Source organism: Moschus berezovskii, chromosome 5 (genome assembly GCF_049115385.1).
Source record: "Moschus berezovskii isolate FMDL1 chromosome 5, NW_MosBer_1.0, whole genome shotgun sequence".
NCBI classification, from domain to species: domain Eukaryota; kingdom Metazoa; phylum Chordata; class Mammalia; order Artiodactyla; family Moschidae; genus Moschus; species Moschus berezovskii.
Window position 1 is genome coordinate 42,818,135 of NC_142464.1, and position 20,518 is coordinate 42,838,652.

The 20,518-nt window shown below is 37.9% G+C and overlaps 1 protein-coding gene across 5 annotated transcripts in view; it reads left to right on the forward strand.

Annotated features, from left to right (window-relative positions):
• SNCA (synuclein alpha) overlaps positions 1-20,025 on the forward strand; it is a 163,447-nt gene extending 143,422 nt beyond the window's left edge. For 4 of the 5 annotated variants that reach the window (XM_088836037.1, XM_088836039.1, XM_088836038.1 and 1 more), the window contains exons 5-6: positions 16,992-17,075; positions 19,329-19,466. In XM_088836037.1, coding sequence (XP_088692163.1) covers positions 16,992-17,075; positions 19,329-19,376 — 132 coding nt within the window. In that variant the 3' untranslated portion in view covers positions 19,377-19,466. Of the gene's footprint in view, positions 1-16,991; positions 17,076-19,328; positions 19,467-19,507 lie in introns of those variants that run through there. The other variant, XM_055434948.2, reaches the window with a different exon arrangement.
• The last annotated feature ends 493 nt before the right edge of the window (positions 20,026-20,518 follow it).

Consider the following 20,518-nt stretch of genomic DNA (forward strand, 5'->3'; position numbering starts at 1 on the left):
CTTAGAAAGCATCACTATGAACAAAGCTAGTGGAGGTGATGGAATTCCAGTTGAGCTATTTCAAATTGTGAAAGATGATGCTGTGAAAGTTCTGCACTCAATATGCCAGCAAATTTGGAAAACTCAGCAGTGGCCACAGAACTGGAAAAAGTCAGTCTTCATCCCAATCCCAAAGAAAGGCAATATCAAAGAATACTCAAATTACCGCACTATTGCACTCATCTCATATGTTAGTAAAGTCATGCTAAAAATTCTCCAAGCCAGGCTTCAGCAGTGTGTGAACCGTGAACTTCCAGATGTTCAAGCAGGTTGTAGAAAAGGCAGAGACACCAGAGATCAAATTGCCAACGTTCGTTGGATCATGGAGAAAGCAAGAGAGTTCCAGAAAAACATCTATTCCTGTTTAATTGACTATGCCAAAGCCTTTGACTGTGTGGATCACAATAAACTGTGGAACATTCTGAAAGAGATGGGAATACCAGACCACCTGACCTGCCACTTGAGAAACCTGTATGTAGGTCAGGAAGCTACAGTTAGAACTGGACATGGAACAACAGACTGGTTCCAAATAGGAAAAGGAGTACGTCAAGGTAGTATATTGTCACCCTGCTTATTTAACTTATATGCAGAGTACATCATGAGGAATGCTGGGCTAGAAGAAGAACAAACTGGAATGAAGATTGCTGGGAGAAATATCAATAACCTCAGATACACAGATGACACCACCCTTATGGCAGAAAGTGAAGAGGAACTCAAAAAGCCTCTTGGTGAAAATGAAAGAGGAGAGTAAAAAAGTTGGCTTGAAGCTCAACATTCAGAAAACAAAGATCATGGCATCTGGTCCCATCACTTCATTTGAAATAGATGGGGAAACAGTGGAAACAGTGTCAGACTTTATTTTTTTGGGCTCCAAAATCACTGCGGATGCTGATTGCAGCCATGAAATTAAAAGACGCTTGCTCCTGGATGGAAAGTTATGACCAACCTAGATAGTATATTGAAGAGCAGAGACATTACTTTGCCAACAAAGGTCCGTCTAGTCAAGGCTATGGTTTTTCCAGTGGTCATGTATGGATGTGAGAGTTGGACTGTGAAGAAAGCTGATCGCCGAGGAATTGATGCTTTTGAACTGTGGTGCTGGAGAAGACACTTGAGAGTCCCTTGGACTGCAAGGAGATCCAACAAGTCCATTCTGAAGGAGATCAATCCTGGGTGTTCATTGGAAGGACTGATGCTAAAGCTGAAACTGCAATACTTTGGCCACCTCATGCTAAGAGTTGACTCACTGGAAAAGACTCTGATGCTGGGAAGGATTGGGGCAGGTGGAGAAGGGGACGACAGAGAATGAGATGGCTGGATGGCATCACCGACTCAATGGACATGAGTTTGAGTGAACTCCGGTAGCTGGTGATGGACAGGGAGGCCTGGCGTGCTGTGATTCATGGGGTCGCAAAGAGTCGGTCTCGACTGAGCAACTGAACTGAACTGAACTGAATGAGGGATGTAGGTCATTTTGCTAATAAGAAACCCTAACAGATGACCAGGAATCCCATCTTCACTCAGCCTGTTGCTAATTTTGCTTGTTGTTAGTATGTGCAATTTGTGATGAAAATGATGTGCTGCAGCTACACTTTTTAATTAGGAGATTTAAGATGGTCTCAGGAGATAACCCCAGAAATAATCAGTGGTCTAGAGGTGTGTGTGTGTGTGTATGTGTGCTTTATCTTAGACTATATCTTATACAAATTAGTAGTAACAGCTCATGGAAAGATTATGGACTTGGAGATCTAAAGCATAACATGGCAGTATGGTACAAAAACTTGAAATTGTTTTCTTCTTGAAAAGTTCAACAAAATCTAAAATACTGCTCTATTGAAATAATAGTACAAAAACATTCAAAGTCCTGTAGTTATAGCTTTGTCTTTATGACTATACCAGGTCTATCACTCTTTAATTCTTGTCAATGCCTTGCCCTTCCACTTACTCATTCTCTTTTACATCTAACTCACTACACAAATAATGCAATTCTTAGCCCTCTCTGTAATGTAACTTAGTTGAAAGGAATAGACTAGTTGAATGGGCTAAGTAATCCACTGTGTCTTGTCTCCCTAAGCTGATATGCTTCTGTGTCATCCTTGGCTGGTTTCCTTTAAAGTATTATCAGTTAAGTCTCATCTTATGACTTGTTTTATAGAGAATTCAGCTAAACAAGAATCAGTTGGTAATTGGTTATATATCATCTATTTGACAGAAGAGCTACATTTTAAAAATAACATGAGTTTGTGTCCTATATTGGGAAAGGTCAGTCACAGCCATTTCTGTTCCATGCAGCTTCTCATAAGTCTGTATCTTTACTCATTAGCAATGGAGGGCTGTACCACTGTAATATTTTTGATAACCATTTTTATTTCCAGGTTTTGTGGGCAGAGGTCAGATACTACACGTACAATATGTTGGTATCCTTAGAGCAATCCCAATTTCAAAGAGTCCAGAGGTATTCTGGCAATGGTATCATTAGACAGAATAAAGGTATTATTTTACCACATCTATATATACTACCCTATAGAACCTATAGAACACAGATTCTCTTCCTAAACATGCAGGCATATATCATAATCCAGATATTTTTATCCTGTATTTTATTACCGTAACATGTTCTGAGTTTATACATCATTAACAGACTGAAGTGACTTAGCAGCAGCAGCAACATAAAAATGGGGACAGAATGTTTTTTCAAAGGTGTTCAACATTTGATATGTTAGTATTTTTATTTCTTTTGTGGTAAAAATGAATAGAAGCTACATTTCACATTATCAAATATGATTGTTTTAAAAACAAGTCTTTAATATCCATAAAATACAAAATTTCAAGGTTCCTTTTATAGCATTCAGTGCATACTTAGGTACAGTTTTAAATGAGTTGAACTATATTGAGATCTTTCTAAATAACACTCAGTTTTTTAGAGTTAGGGTTCAGTTCAGTTCAGCCGCTCAGTCATGTCTGACTCTTTGGGACCCCATGAATTGCAGCACGCCAGGCCTCCCTGTCCATCACCAACTCCCGGAGTTCACTCAAACACATATGCATCAAGTCGGTGATGCCATCCAGCCATCTCATCCTCTGTCGTCCCCTTCTCCTCCTGCCCCCAATCCCTCCCATCATCAGAGTCTTTTCCAATGAGTCAACTCTTCGCACCAGGTGGCCAAAGTATTGGAGTTTCAGCTTCAGCATCAGCCCTTCCAATGAACACCCAGGATGATATCCTCTAGGATGGACTGGTTGGATCTTCTTGCAGTCCAAGGGACTCTCAAGAATCTTCTCCAACACCACAGTTTGAAAGCATCAGTTCTTTGGCGCCCAGCTTTCTTCACAGTCCAACTCTCACATCCATACATGACCATGGGAAAAGCCATAGCCTTGACTAGACGGACCTTGGTAGGCAAAGTAATGTCTCTGCTTTTAATATGCTATCTGCTGCTGCTGCTAAGTCACTTCAGTCGTGTCCGACTCTGTGTGACCCCACAGACGGAAGCCCACCAGGCTCCCCCCATCCCTGGGATTCTCCAGGCAAGAACACTGGAGTGGGTTGCCATTCTAGGTTGGTCATAACTTTCCTTCCAGGGAGTAAGCTTCTTTTAATTTCACAGCTGCATTCACCATCTGGAGTGATTTTGGAACCCAAAAAAATAAAGTCTGACACTGTCTCCCATCTGTTTCCCATGAAGTGATGGGACCAGATGCCATGTTCTTTGTTTTCTGAATGTTGTGCTTCAAGCCAACTTTTTCACTCTCCTCTTTCACTTTCATCAAGAGGCTTTTGAGTTCCTCTTCACTTTCTGCCATAGGGTGGTGTCATCTGCGTATCTGGGGTTATTGATATTTCTCCCGGCAATCTTGATTCCAGCTTGTGCTTCATCCTGTCCAGCATTTCTCATGATGTACTCTGAATATAAGTTAAATAAGCAGGGTGACAATATACAGCTTTGACGTACTGAGCCAGTCAAAAGGAAAAGGAGTACGTCAAGGCTATATATTGTCACACTGCTTGAGTGAGTGAGTGAGTGAGTGAAGCCACTCAGTCGTGTCCGACTCTTTGCGACCCCATGGACTGTAGCCCACCAGGCTCCTCTGTCCATGGGATTTTCCAGGCAAGAGTACTGGAATGAATTGCCATTTAACAGTAAATATACAGGTATCTGGGTAAAGTTATAACTAGTGACTCTCTGAAATGCTTCTTGTTATATTTTCTTCGCATAGTTACCAAGTATTTTACTATGTTTAAATATATATTTATACTATGGAGTTGAGAAATTTAGAATAATCATATTCAGAAAAACTGGAAAGCTAATGAAATGAACACATACTTTAAAAACTTACAAAAATTAAAGATGGAAAATGGGCAGAAAATTTTTTCCTTCTTTCCCTCTAGGTTCTATGGCTGGTCTAATAAATAAATTGACATAAAACATATTGCCAGGAGAAAGACATTTAATTTTGTACATGTGGGATCCGCACAAAGATACAGGATTCAAAGGCAGCCAGGAAACTGAAATTCATACACCATCCTAAGCTAAAGAATAGGGACCTGCAGCTTCAAAGGGGAGGAAGAAATTCACTGGAAGAGGCAAAGAGCAGATGTTTGATAATCAGATGTTTGCTTTGCCTCTCAGGTAAAATAAAATTTATCTGAAAGTTACCTCTGGTTAATGCTCTCTTTCTGGTACAAGGTCCTATCTAAATCCTTTTTTTTAATTTTATTTTATACTGACCAACCTAGATAGCATATTAAAAAGCAGAGACATTACTTTGCCAACCAAGGTCCGTCTAGTCAAGGCTATGGTTTTTCCCGTGGTCATGTATGGCTGTGAGGGTTGGACTGTGAAAAAAGCTGATGGCCGAAGAATTGATGCTTTTGAACTGTGCTGCTGGAGAAGACTCTTGAGAGTCCCTTGGACTGCAAGGAGATCCAACCAGTCCATTCTAAAGGAGATCAATCCTGGGTGTTCATTGGAAGGACTGATGCCAAAGCTGAAACTCTGATACTTTGGCTACCTCATGCGAGGAGTTGACTCACTAGAAAAGAGTCTGATGCTAGGAGGGCTTGGGGGTGGGAGGAGACGGGGACGACAGAGAATGAGATGGCTGGATGGCATCACCGACTCGATGGACATGAGTTTGCGTGAACTCCGGGAGTTGGTGATGGACAGGGAGGCCTGGCGTGCTGTGATTCATGGGGTCGCGGAGAGTCGGACACGACTGAGCGACTGAACTGAACTGACTGATTCTTTTTCAGATTCTTTTCCCATATAGGTTATTACAGAATATTGAGTATAATTCCCTAGGCTATACAGTAGGTCTTTGTTGATTATTTTATCTACAATAATATGTACATGGTAATCCAAACCGGGGCTTCCCTGGTGGCTCAGAGGTTAAAGCGTCTGCCTCCAATGCGGGAGACCCGGGTTCGATCCCTGGGTCGGGAAGATCCCCTGGAGAAGGAAACGGTAACCCACTCCAGTATTCTTGCCTGGAGAATCCCATGGACCGGGAAGCCTGGTAGGCTACAGTCCACGGGGTCGCATAGAGTCGGACACGACTGAGCGACGGAACGGAACGGAATCCAAACTCCCAGTTTATCCTTTCCCACCCACCTTTTCCCATTAGTACCATAGTGTATTTTTGAAGTCTTGAGTCTGTTCGGTTTTATGATTGGAAAGTATCAGAAATCAATACTTGTTATATTCCTTTCCAGGAGTCCTCTTAAAGGTGAAGCACTTTTGCAGGTACACTTTTCCCAGAGCATTAGAGTAAAACAGAAGGTGTTTGTTAATCACAAAAGATAAAACAAGTCACAGTTAAAGATTTGATGAGTATTCATTATAATGCAATTGATAAGGAAATTTGATTATTTTTTTGTGACTTTTTTAGGTAACTGGAATTATGACTGAAAGCATTACATATAATATTTTTAGGAATTGTACACAATTTCTGGAGTATGCATTAGTAACATACATCTAGAAATATAACTTAAAGAAGATTTAGTATTACTTCCTGCCTGACAATGCTTACCAATAATTTAACATCAAATAAACAATGTTTAACATCCTTTATATATATTTATACATATATATATATATGATGAGAGAATAAATTTTTAGAGCTGTTTCAGGGACACTCTTGAAAATGCCAGTTACTTCAAGGGCAAAATTATTTATTTCATTTAGAGTGTGATTTGGGAAATTCAAATAGGATCATAGGTCACTGTGACATAATATTTAGTTATCCACATAACCAAAGTGACAATAAAATACTTTGCAGGCAAATACAGAAAGTTATATAGTTGTTAAAAAAAATAGCTCTTTTAATAGAGAAGACTCAGCTTTCTTAAGTAATCAAATATTTGGAAATATAACATGAAGCACAATAAATGATTTTGATAAAATATAGAATCTTTCTTCTAGTCATTACTTATAAGGGTAATGAAAAACCTTTTGCAATCTTATGAAAGACAGACCATTAGTCTAAGGAAATCTTGTTGTTTTAACAGATTAAAGAAAATTTTACACAAATATGCATATACTAATTGTTATTAAAGCGTATTCTTAAAAAAGATTTATAAATTTAATCAATTTTACCCAACTTAACTACACAAGGCAAAATTCTCTTTTCTTCTTCCCTCCCCGCTTTTCTCCTCAACTTTGTACATCCATTTAGTTCAAAATGAAAAAGCAGAAAATAAGAGAAATAACTGTTACTTTAGGACAAAATTAGTCTTTTTCCCTTAATAAATCATCTGTATACTTCATACCTTTGATCAAACACATCTTACCTTCTTGCAGAGTTTTAATTACATGTATGTATTATAATTCTTAAGTCTTGGAAATCTTAATATCTAGTGAAAGCTAAGTAAAAATTTGTGAACTGTCAGACTAATATTCCATAGATTAGCATTTTAGGAGTATATTGCATAATTTCTTGAAGCATACACTTTCTCATAGTAAAATTTTTTTTAATGTGGCAAAAGACATGTTACTAACAGGTGCAAATATCTTTAATTTCTCTATAATAAGTGAAAAGTGGATAAACCTATGTTCAATAATTGATGTTTCTATCTTATTTGGAAATGACCTCAATGAATGTCCATCATTTAACTTAATATAGCAGAACTCTACATTACCAAAGAGATTTAGGACATATAGTAAAACATAATTATTTTTGAAAAGTTCACTTAAAATTTGTATCTCTTTTACAATTTTTAATGTACTTGTTTTTAATAACCATGTTTAGAATACTCATAAAATTTCATGAGAAATTAAAGCAGCAAGCCATCATCTTAGGTTATTTTTCCTTCTGACAAATTCTGTAACAGAGATAATATGAGCTTATTTGACTTTTAGTAAACCTAGGTAGAAAGCTCTGAAGATATACCTATTTTAATTAAACTGACAAGTTTAAACTAGTTTTATTTATCAAAGATTACCACAGACCACATGAACTTGGAGAGCATTTGGATTAGTATATTATTTCTGAGGATTTAAAAATATATAAATTAATAAGTACATATTTTTCTTTAAGCCAGTTAAAGTCAGTTGTTGTTATCTTTAACAAAGTCTTTGTGGCAATACCTTCAAGAGGTAGAAAAATACCATATATGCATAACATACATCTATCAGTTCAGTCAGTTCAGTTCAGTCATTCAGTCGTGTCCGACTCTTTGTGACCCCATGAATCACAGCACGCCAGGCCTCCCTGTCCATCACCAACTCCCGGAGTTCACTCAAACTCATGTCCATCGAGTCGGTGATGCCATCCAGCCATTTCATTCTCTGTCGTCCCATCTCCTCCAACCCCCAATCCCTCCCAGCATCAGAGTCTTTTCCAGTGAGTCAACTCGTCGCATGAGGTGGCCAAAGTATAGCAGTTTCAGCTTTAGCATCAGTCCTTCCAATGAACACCCAGGATTGATCTCCTCTAGAATGGACTGGTTGGATCTCCTTGCAGTCCAAGGGACTCTCAAGAGTCTTCTCCAGCACCACAGTTCAAAAGCATCAATTCTTCAGTGATCAGCTTTTTTCACAGTCCAACTCTCACATCCATACATGTCCACGGGAAAAACCATAGCCTTGACTAGACGGACCTTGGTTGGCAAAGTAATGTCTCTGCTTTTTAATATGCTATCTAGGTTGGTCATAACTTTCCTTCCAAGGAGTAAGCGTCTTTTAATTTCATGGCTGCAATCAGCATCCGCAGTGATTTTGGAGCCCCCAAAAATAAAGTCTGACACTGTTTCCACTGCTTCCCCAGCTATTTCCCATGAAGTGACAGGACCAGATGCCATGATCTTTGTTTTCTGAATGTTGAGCTTCAAGCCAAACTTTCACTCTCCTCTTTCACTTTCATCAAGAGGCTTTTGAGTTCCTCTTCACTTTCTGCCATAAGGGTGGTGTCATCTGCATATCTGAGGTTATTGATATTTCTCCCGGCAATCTTGATTCCAGCTTGTGCTTCTTCTAGCCCAGCGTTCCTCATGATGTACTCTGCATATAAGTTCAATAAGCAGGGTGACAATATGCAACCTTGACGTACTCCTTTTCCTATTTGAAACCAGTCTGTTGTTCCATGACCAGTTCTAACTGTTGCTTCCTGACCTGCATACAGGTTTCTCAAGATGCAGGTCCCGTGGTCTGGTATTTCCATGTCTTTCAGAATGTTCCACCGTTTATTGTGATCCCCATAGTCAAAGCCTTTGGCATAGTCAATGAAGCAGAAATAGATGTTTTTCTGGAACTCTCTTGCTTTCTCCATGATCCAGCGGATGTTGGCAATTTGATCTCTGGTGTCTCTGCCTTTTCTACAACCTGCTTGAACATCTGGAAGTTCACGGTTCACATATTGCTGAAGCCTGGCTTGGAGAATTTTGAGCATGACTTTACTAGCATGTGAGATGAGTGCAATTGTGTGGTAGTTTGAGCATTCTTTGGCATTGCCTTTCTTTGGGATTGGAATGAAGACTGACCTTTTCCACTCCTGTGGCCACTGCTGAGTTTTCCAAATTTGCTGGCATATTGAGTGCAGCACTTTCACAACATCATCTTTCAGGATTTGAATTAGACGTGTATAAATACACAGACATATAGAGATCCTATATGTCAGCCTCTAAAAAATGTACTACCTGAGCTGCGAGTTAAGCTTTATTTGGGGGCAGAATGAGTACTGCAAGTCCAAGAGACAGAACTTCAGATAGCTTTGAGAAACTGCTCTAAAGAAGCAGGGGAACGGTCAGTATATATGTGATTTTGGTGAAGGGAGGGAGACATACAATCAGACACATATTTTTCAGAAGCTTTCTGGTAGTCACAAGGAACAGTCATCACCATGAAGGATTTTAGTGCTTTTTTTCTAGGCGTAGGGACATACAAGAATTGGGCTTAATAAAAATCAACTCCTGAAAATATCTATCTAAAGACCTGTCCTGCGAGTTTTCCCAGAGCACAGACTGCGTCATCTCTGCTCTCCCCCCTGAACTCCTTTCAGGGTGTGTTGAAAATCAGCAGCTGCTGCAGCACGTGATTTAATCCTTGTAGAGGTAGATGGCAAGTGCCAATTTGTAGTCGACATATCCCAAAATTGTAGCCAAGAATCAGATACAACAGAACAGAGCTCTCTAGTTCATATGTAACAGCTGAATCCAAATTGTGTCTCTGGAAGGTGGAACAAGTGAAGTTCACCTACTCAAATGGCTAAAGCATTTTACTAATTTTTGTGGAGAAGACTTTTAAGATTTGTATGTGTTCTTGACAAGTAATCTTATGGGAGCTGTGGATTAAACTTTGAGGAAGGGAAAATTTATAGCAGTTTGTATTTTCAAAAACCTTTTCTCCATACCCCCTTGTTTACTTCTGTCTCAGATGATTGTGGGCTGTGTGTTAGTTATCTCCCTGGGGTGTTTACATTTGAAAGATATGGAAGATTTACTTCTTCAAGGGACAAATAATGCATGATGTCTACAAGGAGTTTTGGAGTGTGTTTATTATCCAAAGTCTAGAATACTTATTACTTTCCTTCTTTTTAGAACACTTGTTTCAATGTCTTGATCTTTTAAAGTGTGTGCAAGCATTTTGAGATCAAAAGGGGAAGTTTGGAGATTTGTAAAAGATAGGTGTATTTTGCATTGTTTCTAGAGGTGCATTTCTGCTTTTGTGAAGGTTAATTAGACAAGGATTGTTGATTTTAATTCCTCGAAGAGTTGGGCTGCAGCCTGAGTGATATCAAATGGCGGGTTCACCCATTCAAATACATTATCTTAATTTGCCCCCTTATACCAAGGAGATTTCCAAAGAAGATAGAAATCAAAAGCTTTCTATGTTCTGGAGTTCAGGGTTTAACGCTGTATGCCTTTTAAACTTCTGGATAAAATTTTTAGTGTTTTTCTTTTTTTTCCCCCTGACTGTACAATTCAGTGTTCAACCAACTCACCTCAGGAGGAAAAACCTCTACTATTGCATCTCTTAGCCCCTGAATACTGGCCTCAACCTGATCCTTTCCCTGATTATTTAGGAGGGCCAGGGCCATCTGTTTCTTCTTTAAGAATGCCCCTTCTCCCCACAGCGAACTGTCTGTTTTCTCTATTAACTACATTACATCCAAAATAATGTTTATGGTCAGGAGAATACATCTTAGCAGAGTCCCTGTAAGTGGGATAGTGAACGTGCAACTAATCTTTTTAATGCCTCTCTAAATCTGTGAAAGGGGAGGTTAAAAGGACTTTATAATTTACTAGAACTACTGCCATCCATAAACACCAATTCTTTGCATTGGGGCACCGGAATATATTTGCATTGCATAGGAAAGCCTGAAGCCAGCAGAACCCAACCCAATTACAGGGCCCTGGAAAAGTAGGAGTTGTTGTAAGTAGCAGTGAAGCCAGGTCTACCACCTATCCCAAGTGATTGTGCTAAATTCACTTCCTGGCTTTCAAGATTTACACAAGTATTCTTTATACCCTGAGCCTAGTGATCTGGACAGAATTATTCTCTGCAAATCTTAACAGGAAAGGGAAGGCAGATGTGGCTGAGCAAGACAAAAAGAATACTTTATCTGTTGTTATTTTTTAATATGGGGAAACACAGCAAAACTTGTCTAAAGAGACGTCAGCCTGGTGAGAACAATGAACTCACCAGTCTGTGAGACCAGTTTAAACAACAAGCTTATGGGATCTGTGCCTGTATTCAACCCTATGATTTCCCTCTTTATGACAAACAGCATAAAAGACAAAAGAAAACAAGAATATTCATAACAAATCTTTACCAGAGTCACTATACCAAAGATAGTGGGTCACACAAATATTTTCTCCTGCTAATCTAAATCTAGAAAAAGAAAAGAACTCTCCCTACTCTTGTTTCTACCACATCCTGCAGGCAGAGATCCAAGAAACTGATGTGGTAAGAACTCTGACCTACCAGACCTTCCAGGATCTCTCAGCTGTAGCAGCCGTGGAACAAAGGATGTCCAGCCAAAGGAGAGCCCCACATTGGGCACCAGACTACTGGGGAGGAAAAATTTTCCTTTCATTCCTTATAGGTTCTTTGGTTGGTCTCGTAACTAAATTTTGACAAAAGACAGATTAACAGGAGACATACAAATTTGATTTTATACATATGGGAGCCCCACAAAGACATGAAACTCAAAGACAGTCAGCAATTGAGGCTTATATACTACCCTGAGCTAAAGAATAGGATAGGGGCCAGAGTTTCAAAGGGGAGGAGGGCAATTCACAGGGAGATGAGAACAGATGTCTGGTAATCAGATGTTTGCCCCGCCATGCAGATGAAGCTTTCATATTAAAAAAATAATAAAGTTATCTCTGGTAAGAGTTCTTTCTGGTACAGGCCTCTAATCCATGCCCTTTCTGGCAGTTATGGAGGAGGTAAAAAGCTACTCCTGAGTCTGCTGGACCTTGATTGCCTTCACTTCAAGTAATCCACCTGCCAAAGTGTCACATTTTAGAGTATATATCCTGCTTCCCTTCAAATGCAGCCAATCACCACTACATAGATTCCTGTTTCTTATACAGCCTACTCATGTTTGTCCATCCAAACCACATAATTTCCAAGCAAATACCCAGATATCTTCTTTGATCTAAAAACTTTTGATTATTTTTTTAATTTAAGGAATGTCTTTAAGTAAAATCCCAATATTACATTTTAAAAATAAACAGTAATTCCTTAGTTAAATATCCAAAGCAATGTTGAAATTCTCCCGTCATGTTTGTTTCTCATTTTCTTGAACTAGGATTCCAAATAAGACTGAAATAAGATTCTTAAATTGTAATTTTCTAATGCTCTCTCAATTCCACTTTACAGGTTTCCCAAAACTTGTTTTTCTTGCAAAATTTACTTGTTGAAGTAGTTATTTGTCTTGTATCATTTCCTACAGTCCAAAATTTGCTGATTGCATCCAATGATGTGAACTTGTTTTTCAGTCTCTTATATTTGCTGTAAACTGTCAGTTCTAGTGATATTTAGGTTTCAGTAAAATTCTAATGTTTGGCAAAGATATTTTTATAGGTGTTGATATGTCTGCCATCAGGGCACATGTATGCGGTTATATCTCTTCATGTCACATTGGCAAGCCATTAATGATCCTTGCTTAGATCCTTGTAAAAAAAAAAAAGTGATAGAATTCTAATTCATTCCTTTCTTAGAAGAAAAGACTGTATCTATATAAAGAAAACCTGTGGCCAACTATTTGTTTACCCTAGGGTACAGTTTTTTACCAGAAAGGCAAGATATATGTTTGATGATTTTCCTGTGACACATTTTTCCTGGTTGATTCTGCCCAGTTCCTTGCTTCCAATTATGCAGTCCATCTCCTACCTCTGCTGTGCTTTCCTCGTACAGTCCCATCCCATTCTGACCCCTGGATAGCACTTTAATGAATATTTAGAGCCAGTAGGCTATGTGTGAAGGATATGGTAGGATGGTGAAATTATACTGCAGCGCACACTGGACAGAAAATAGGAAACTGAGCATCATGACCCATATTTTTAAAGAATTTTGAGTAATTATCTTTTATAGTGCCACTTCATCCCCACTATTTCCTTAACCCTCACTAGTTTTTTTTTATATATACACTAGAGAATTTATCAGTGTTTTGATAAACAAAGGCAATTCTCACTTGTGTTTTGACTAATACTTTTTTTTTCCCCCTTCTGGGTAAACTTTTATAGTATGAAGGGTACAAAGGCCCATAGAACATATAATGCTTGTGAATAAACTTCTTTGATGGATTTCAGCAATCAAGTTATAAGACAGTTTTGTTTACAAGGAATAGACTGTTAACTGGGTCCTAAAGGAAGAGTCAAGGCATAGTCAAGGATATGACAGAATTTCCTTTTGCTCAGTTTCTACAATCTGTAGATAAAACATTTTGAATCCCAAAATTCTTTTGGGAAAGTAACTCAGGATAGTGGTTAAGGGCACAGAGTCTAGAGTTACCTGTGCTTGTTTGAGCAAATTACTAAACCTCTTTAAATCCAAATTGTTGGGGGAAGATGTGGTTAAGGATATTCTGCCTTATGGGAGGTCTATGAGCTATTTCTACTTCATGTAATGTAATATAGGTAAATATCTTTCAGTTCAGTTCAGTTCAGTTCAGTCACTCAGTAGTGTCCGACTCTTTGAGACCCCATGAATCACAGCACGCCAGGTCTCCCTGTCCATCACCAACTCCCGGAGTTCACGCAAACTCATGTCCATCGAGTCGGTGATGCCACCCAGCCATCTCATTCTCTGTCGTCCCCTTCTCCTCCTGCCCCCAATCCCTCCCAGCATCAGAGTCTTTTCCAGTGAGTCAACTCGTCGCATGAGGTGGCCAAAGTATTGGAGTTTCAGCTTTAGCATCAGTCCTTCTAGTGAACACCCAGGATTGATCTCCTTTAGAATGGACTAGTTGGATCTCCTTGCAGTCCAAGGGACTCTCAAGAGTCTTCTCCAACACCACAGTTCAAAAGCATCAATTCTTCGGCGATCAGCTTTCTTCACAGTCCAACTCTCACATCCATACATGACCATGGGAAAAACCATAGCCTTGACTAGACGGACCTTGGTTGGCAAAGTAATGTCTCTGCTTTTTAATATGCTATCTAGGTTGGTCATAACTTTCCTTCCAAGGAGTAAGTGTCTTTTAATTTCCTGGCTGCAATCAGCATCTGCAGTGATTTTGGAGCCCAAAAAATTAAATTCTGACACTGTTTCCACTGCTTCCCTAGCTATTTCCCAAGAAGTGATGGGACCAGATGCCATGATCTTTGTCTTCTGAATGTTGAGCTTCAAACCAACCTTTTCACTCTCCTCTTCCACTTTCATCAAGAGGCTTTTGAGTTCCTCTTCACTTTCTGCCATAAGGGTGGTGTCATCTGCATATCTGAGATTATTGATATTTCTCCCGGAAGTCTTGATTCCAGCTTGTGCTTCTTCCAGCCCAGCGTTCCTCATGATGTACTCTGCATATTAGTTAAATAAGCAGGGTGATAGCTTATTAATATTAATGTGTTATTTAAATGAAATCAATAGTCTTTTTCTCTAAAGAACAACATTTAAAGTCTTAGCAGTCAGACTTGTGAAATCAACATATATTCCTTTTAGAGAATAACAATATCTGAAAATATAGGCCTCTTCTTTTGACATTATTGACCATCCTGGTATTTGTTTCACTTGTTTCCACTTTCCCCCATTTATTTAAGTATCTTCATTTCTGCCTCATCACTTGGCCTCTTTAATAGTATATCTATGGTTTCTCAAGCTCTGATCCACAAGTGATATATTTTACTTTAAAAACTAGATATTTGAAGTATAATTTTAAGGATTAGGTAAATACATGGTCAGAAAAGCATATACTTTTAAAAATAAGCAATTATTAAATACTTGCAATCTAAGCAAATCATTACTTAAAATTAATAGGGGTAGTTTTCACTTGAACCCAATACATGATCAATCTAGCCAAAGAATTCATTTCTTGGATGAACTTTGAAAGGTGCAACAGACACACTCAAGTACACATAGACACACATATCCAATAACATTCACCAGTCTTAGTTGTACAATTAACACCTTATTTGTGGTAGAAAGCAAGTCAGTTCTGCGTATTGACTTGTCCAGTCTGTATCAAAATCTTTAAACAAATTAGGTTAGAAAAATAAAGCTCTAAGAGCTTACAATGATAGTAACAGGAAGTTAACCTTATTATCTTCATACTTGACTATCACTAAAAGTTAATCTAAATACTAATGAGAGGGCTAATGATGTCACTGGCTCCTCCCAATGAAAAAATGGTATTGTTGCCCCATTTTATCACCAAGGCTATTTGATGCTTAGAGAAAGCTTAAGAAACATGCCCAACATCATGAAAGATCTGGAATCTTTAGCATCTAGGATCTAAACTCAAGTCTTGTGATATTACAGTCCTTATATCTAAACACCAATTATATCTAACCACCAATCAGCAGAACTTGTATTCTTGAAATTACCAAAAGGTAAAACACTGAAAATACCACCTTTACTCCATGTTTAGAAGTGAAGTATTTTAGGGAAGGTTTATATTACCTTATTTCATTTGTAAACAGCTAGGACTTTTTAGATCAATTAAATAGGAGTTGGGCAGAGGAGGATGACCTATAAAATTCTCTGCCCAGCTAATTTAAGAATGGGCTTTAGTTTGACCTTTTCTCGCTGTCAGCCATTTCCTTATCCCTCTCCCTACCTGTCAGTCATTCACATGATGAAGACATGCGGAGATGTTATTTACATCAGACGTGTGCGTGGAAAACCGCTTCAGTCATGTCCGACCCTGTGAGACCCTATGGACTGTAGCCTGCCAGGCTCCTCTGTTCATGGGATTCTCTAGGCAAGAATACTGGATTGGATTGCCATGACCTCCTCCAGAGAATCTTCTGGAGGGATCAAACCTGCATCTGGAGGGACCTAGGGATCGAACCTGCATCTCTTATGTCTCCTGCATTGACAGGAGGGTTCTTTAGTACCACCTGGGTCGCGCCCCACATCAGGCATAGTTTTAAATAGAAGCCACATTGACTGAAGGACTATTTGATATGTTTGAGTAATTCTATATAGGCTCATGTTGCTTCCTTGTTTTTTCAATTTTCAATGACTCCTTTATATAATTCCTTTTCTGGAATAAACGCAAAGCAACAAAAGGTATTTAATGAAGAACAATAATAAAACCATGACCATTTCAGGTTGAATTTGTGATATCCTACTTCTGACCAAATATTTGATTTTTGTTCCTCCAAATACATACAGTTTCAATCTTGAAATTTCAGTTTTTTTCTTTTCCATCTTTAGAAATAAAGTTTAAAATATATAACCATTTATAATGTAAAAGCATACATAAGTTAAAAGCTTCCAAAAATATATGCATAACTGCCCAACAAATAGTACGCTTAATATTTTGTTGTGCCTTCCTCCAGTATGTTTCACCTTTGTATCTGAATTTACCTATTATATCTATAATATATACAACACTTACATATTGCTAAACATTATAAAAGAGGTTATTTTCATATAACTTATGTAATAGTAATAGATGCTTTCATAATTATCTATTGAGCTGAATGATAATTTTTCTATCTCTTCATCATCTATTAGAATATTTAGGTTAAGAATTTTTTATTCTGTCACTGATCCTATTAAAAACACCTTTGTTCTCTAGCTTTGGATTGTTTTCTGAATGGTAAATTACTTGACAAAAAAAAAATCATACATTTTTTAGGGTAAATAACACATGTAGCCTCAATGTTTTACCAAAGGCACTGTATAGTTTAGAATGTTATCAGTAATATTAAAGAGTGTCATTTTTTACACATCCCTGCCAGTTCTGTGTATAAGATTTTTTTTCAAAATATGATTGTGATTTTTAGAAGTAAATAATGGTACCTCTTCATAATCTTTGTTTGCTTTTCATTTAAATATCAGGGTGAAGAAGGAGCCTCCCAGGAAGGAATTCTGGAAGATATGCCTGTGGATCCTGACACTGAGGCTTATGAAATGCCTTCTGAGGTAAGAAGTTATACATATAAAACTCCAAACAGAAAGCTTAAAAGTTAAAATTGGGCCTAATAATCAGTACCCCAAGTCTGTCACCTTCAGATTTCCCTTACCTTTGTTCTTAAAGAGAATGACTTACTCTTTAGATGCACAAGTTGGCCAGATCCAGGATGTCTAGCGTGTGGACAACTTGCAAGCTGTGAATCGTTTTTACATTTGTAAAGAGTTATTTTTGAAAAAGGCAGCAGCAGTGACAGAGACCATATGTGCACCACATAGCCTAAAATAGTTTCAGCCTGGCCCTTTACAGAAAGAGTTTGCTGATCCCTACATTAAAGAGTTATTTTACTAGAAACTTTACCTTCTAAAACAAATCCCCAAATGGAAAGTTAGCAAAATCAACTAAATACCAAGAGACCGTAATTATTATTGACCATACATTTCCAGCTGGATGTGTGCATAGTAAATCAAAATTATAGAGTAGAAATATGATAAATGCATGGTTTTTAATAATGGATATATTTCAGTCTATCATTCTAAACAGCATAATTTAAAGTTTCTTTAATAGAAAATGTTTCAGAAGGGAAATTAGAAAATACCTTTAGATGAATGACTGACTCAGGAAGAAACAGAAAATCTGAATAGATTTCTAACAAAAATATTGAATTATTAAAAAAATAAAAACCTAGCCATGAAGAGAATTCCAGGACTAGATAGATGGCTTCACTGGTAAATTTTACCAAACATTTAAAGAAATATCAACTAATTACAATTAATGTCAGTTAACTTATCAAAAAAATAGAAGAGGGAGCACTGATTCTGTGAGAATATTACCTTGATATCAAAACAAGACATCACCATTAAAACCTGAGTTAAAGTGTGCTATAGTAGGGTTGTTCTTCATGGCATTTTTTAAAAGTATATTGATAATCTCCCACCTGTAGAAACAGATTAAATTGTTTATTTTCCTAATTTTACCAATATTCTGTTTTTTTTTTTTTATATTGGGTTGGCCAAAAAGTTCATTTGGGATTTTTCTGTAAGATCTTATGGAAAATCCTGAACAAACTTTTTGGGCTCCCAATGCATGGCACAATGATAAACACTATCGAGAATAAAAGAGTATTTGCTAGTTCTTACACAGGGAGTTTACACTTTAGTCACGACTGAGCGACTGAACTGAACTGAACTGAACTGATGTTTGATTAAAAAAAAATACAAATGTATCCCTTCATTTATTTATCATGATAAATAAATGACAAACATTACAGCCTTTTATGCACAAGGCATCACAGGGGCAAAAATACACACCATGCACAAAGTTAGTATTTTACAAGATTTTTTTAGCTCAATTAGGGTAAGTTTTATGGAAGAGGTGGTGGTGATCTGGGTGGGAAAGGGTGGGAAATGTGACAGGTCAAAATGAAAGAAGGACATTCTAGCACAAGAAACTCTCCAAGGCACACGTGCCTGGGAATCCAGGTGGATATGTCTGAGGCACAGTGAGTAATTAAATGTGATTCAAGCTCTGAGAATAGTGACAGATGAAGGCTGCAGAGATCGGTCCAAGATAACTTGTGAAATACTGGAAAAACCTAGCCATTTAAGTTTATACTTCATTCAGAAAACACCTTGAGTATTGAAAACATGTTTGTTTTTAAGCAGGATTCTGATATTATTAGAGTTGTTCTTTCAGTTCAGTCGCTCAGTCATGACCGACTCTTTGCGACCCCATGAATCACAGCACGCCAGGCCTCCCTGTTCATCACCAACTCCCGGAGTTCACTCAAACTCATGTCCATCGAGTTGGTGATGCCATCCAGCCATCTCATTCTCTGTCGTCCCCTTCTCCTCCTGCCCCCAATCCTTCCCAGCATCAGAGTCTTTTCCAGTGAGTCAACTCTTGGAGGACTAATTTGACCTCTTTGGTTAAGACCATTAATATTTTTATTGTACGTGTTATTCAAATATTGTAGGGGAAAGGAGGAGCTCTGAAATAGGAATAATTAAAGCTGCAGATGAAGATGAAATTTCCAATTGGGAAAGTAAAAAGAGGGACAATGTGACTTGTCTTTAAGTGTCTTAATTTCTTTCTAAAAAATTACCTGATTTGGTTCTCACACTTCTCATTTTCTTCAATTAGACAGACTAGATACTTTGTCCTACAGGACCAGGTCACAGTTTGTTAAACAGCACATCTGGAAATAGAATTCAGATATCTAACTCTGACTACCACCCTAATTAATTCACTTTTGTATTTGACAGGCAGATGAAACTATTAAAAAGAAAATTGTATTGGATGTAGGAGAATAGTTCCAGAGCTGTAGGACTATATCCTTTTTTCAAAATGGCAAGCCATGTCCTATCCCATTTTCCCTGAAGCCCTTGATTATTGGTCACTTATACTAAACTTCATGTTGCCTTTCTGATTTTCCTTATACTAGGAAGGGTATCAGGACTACGAACCCGAAGCCTAAGAGATATCTTTGCTCCCAATTTCCTGAGACCTGCTGACAGATGTTCCACCCTGTACAAGTGCTCAGTTCCAACATGCTCAGTCATGACATTTTTCTCAAAGTTTTCACAGTGTGTTCTGAAGTCTTCCATCAGCAGTGATTGGATTATCTGTACCTGCCCCACCAACTCAGCATTTCGGTGCTTCCCTCTCACTGAATATATGGTAGCAGGGTCTTTGTGTGCTGTGGATATTGTGGCTTCAAATATAAAATGTTAAAACAAATTAAAAACACCTAAGTGACTACCACTTATTTCTAAATCTTCACTATTTTTTTGTTGCTGTTGAAAAATTGTGAGTGATTTACTATCATAGATTATAAGATTTTATGGTGTCTTTTAATGATTCTAAAGAATAATGATGTATTGTGAAATTTGTTAATATATACAATACTTAAATATGTGAGCATGAAACTATGCACCTATAAATATTAACTATAAAATTTTACTGCTTTGTGGTATGTTTTATTAACTTGTGTTTGTATATAAATGGTGAAAATTAAAATAAAATGGTATCTCATTACAAAAATTTTATCCCCTCTCACTTTAATAATAAAAGCATGCTTATAAACAACATGAAATGAGAACTAACACAACTAACTTAAATTTCTTAACAGTCATTTGAAGGAGGAGGAGTTTTAGAGGTGTTTAAAAATGAAGAGATGAAATATTAACCCTTTACTGAGGAAATTTCCTGAAGCAACACTGTCCAAAGTTTGTTTTGATATGCACTAGAATCCCAGGGACGGGGGCGCCTGGTGGGCTTCCATCTATGGGGTCACACAGAGTCGGACACGACTGAAGTGACTTAGCAGCAGCAGCAGCAACAGCAGTATCTTAAGAGGCTATACTAAAAGAGTGGGTTCCCCTCCTTCACTGTTGGTGGGGATGTAAGCTGGTGCAGCCACTATGGAGAACAGTATGGAGATTCTTCAAAAAAA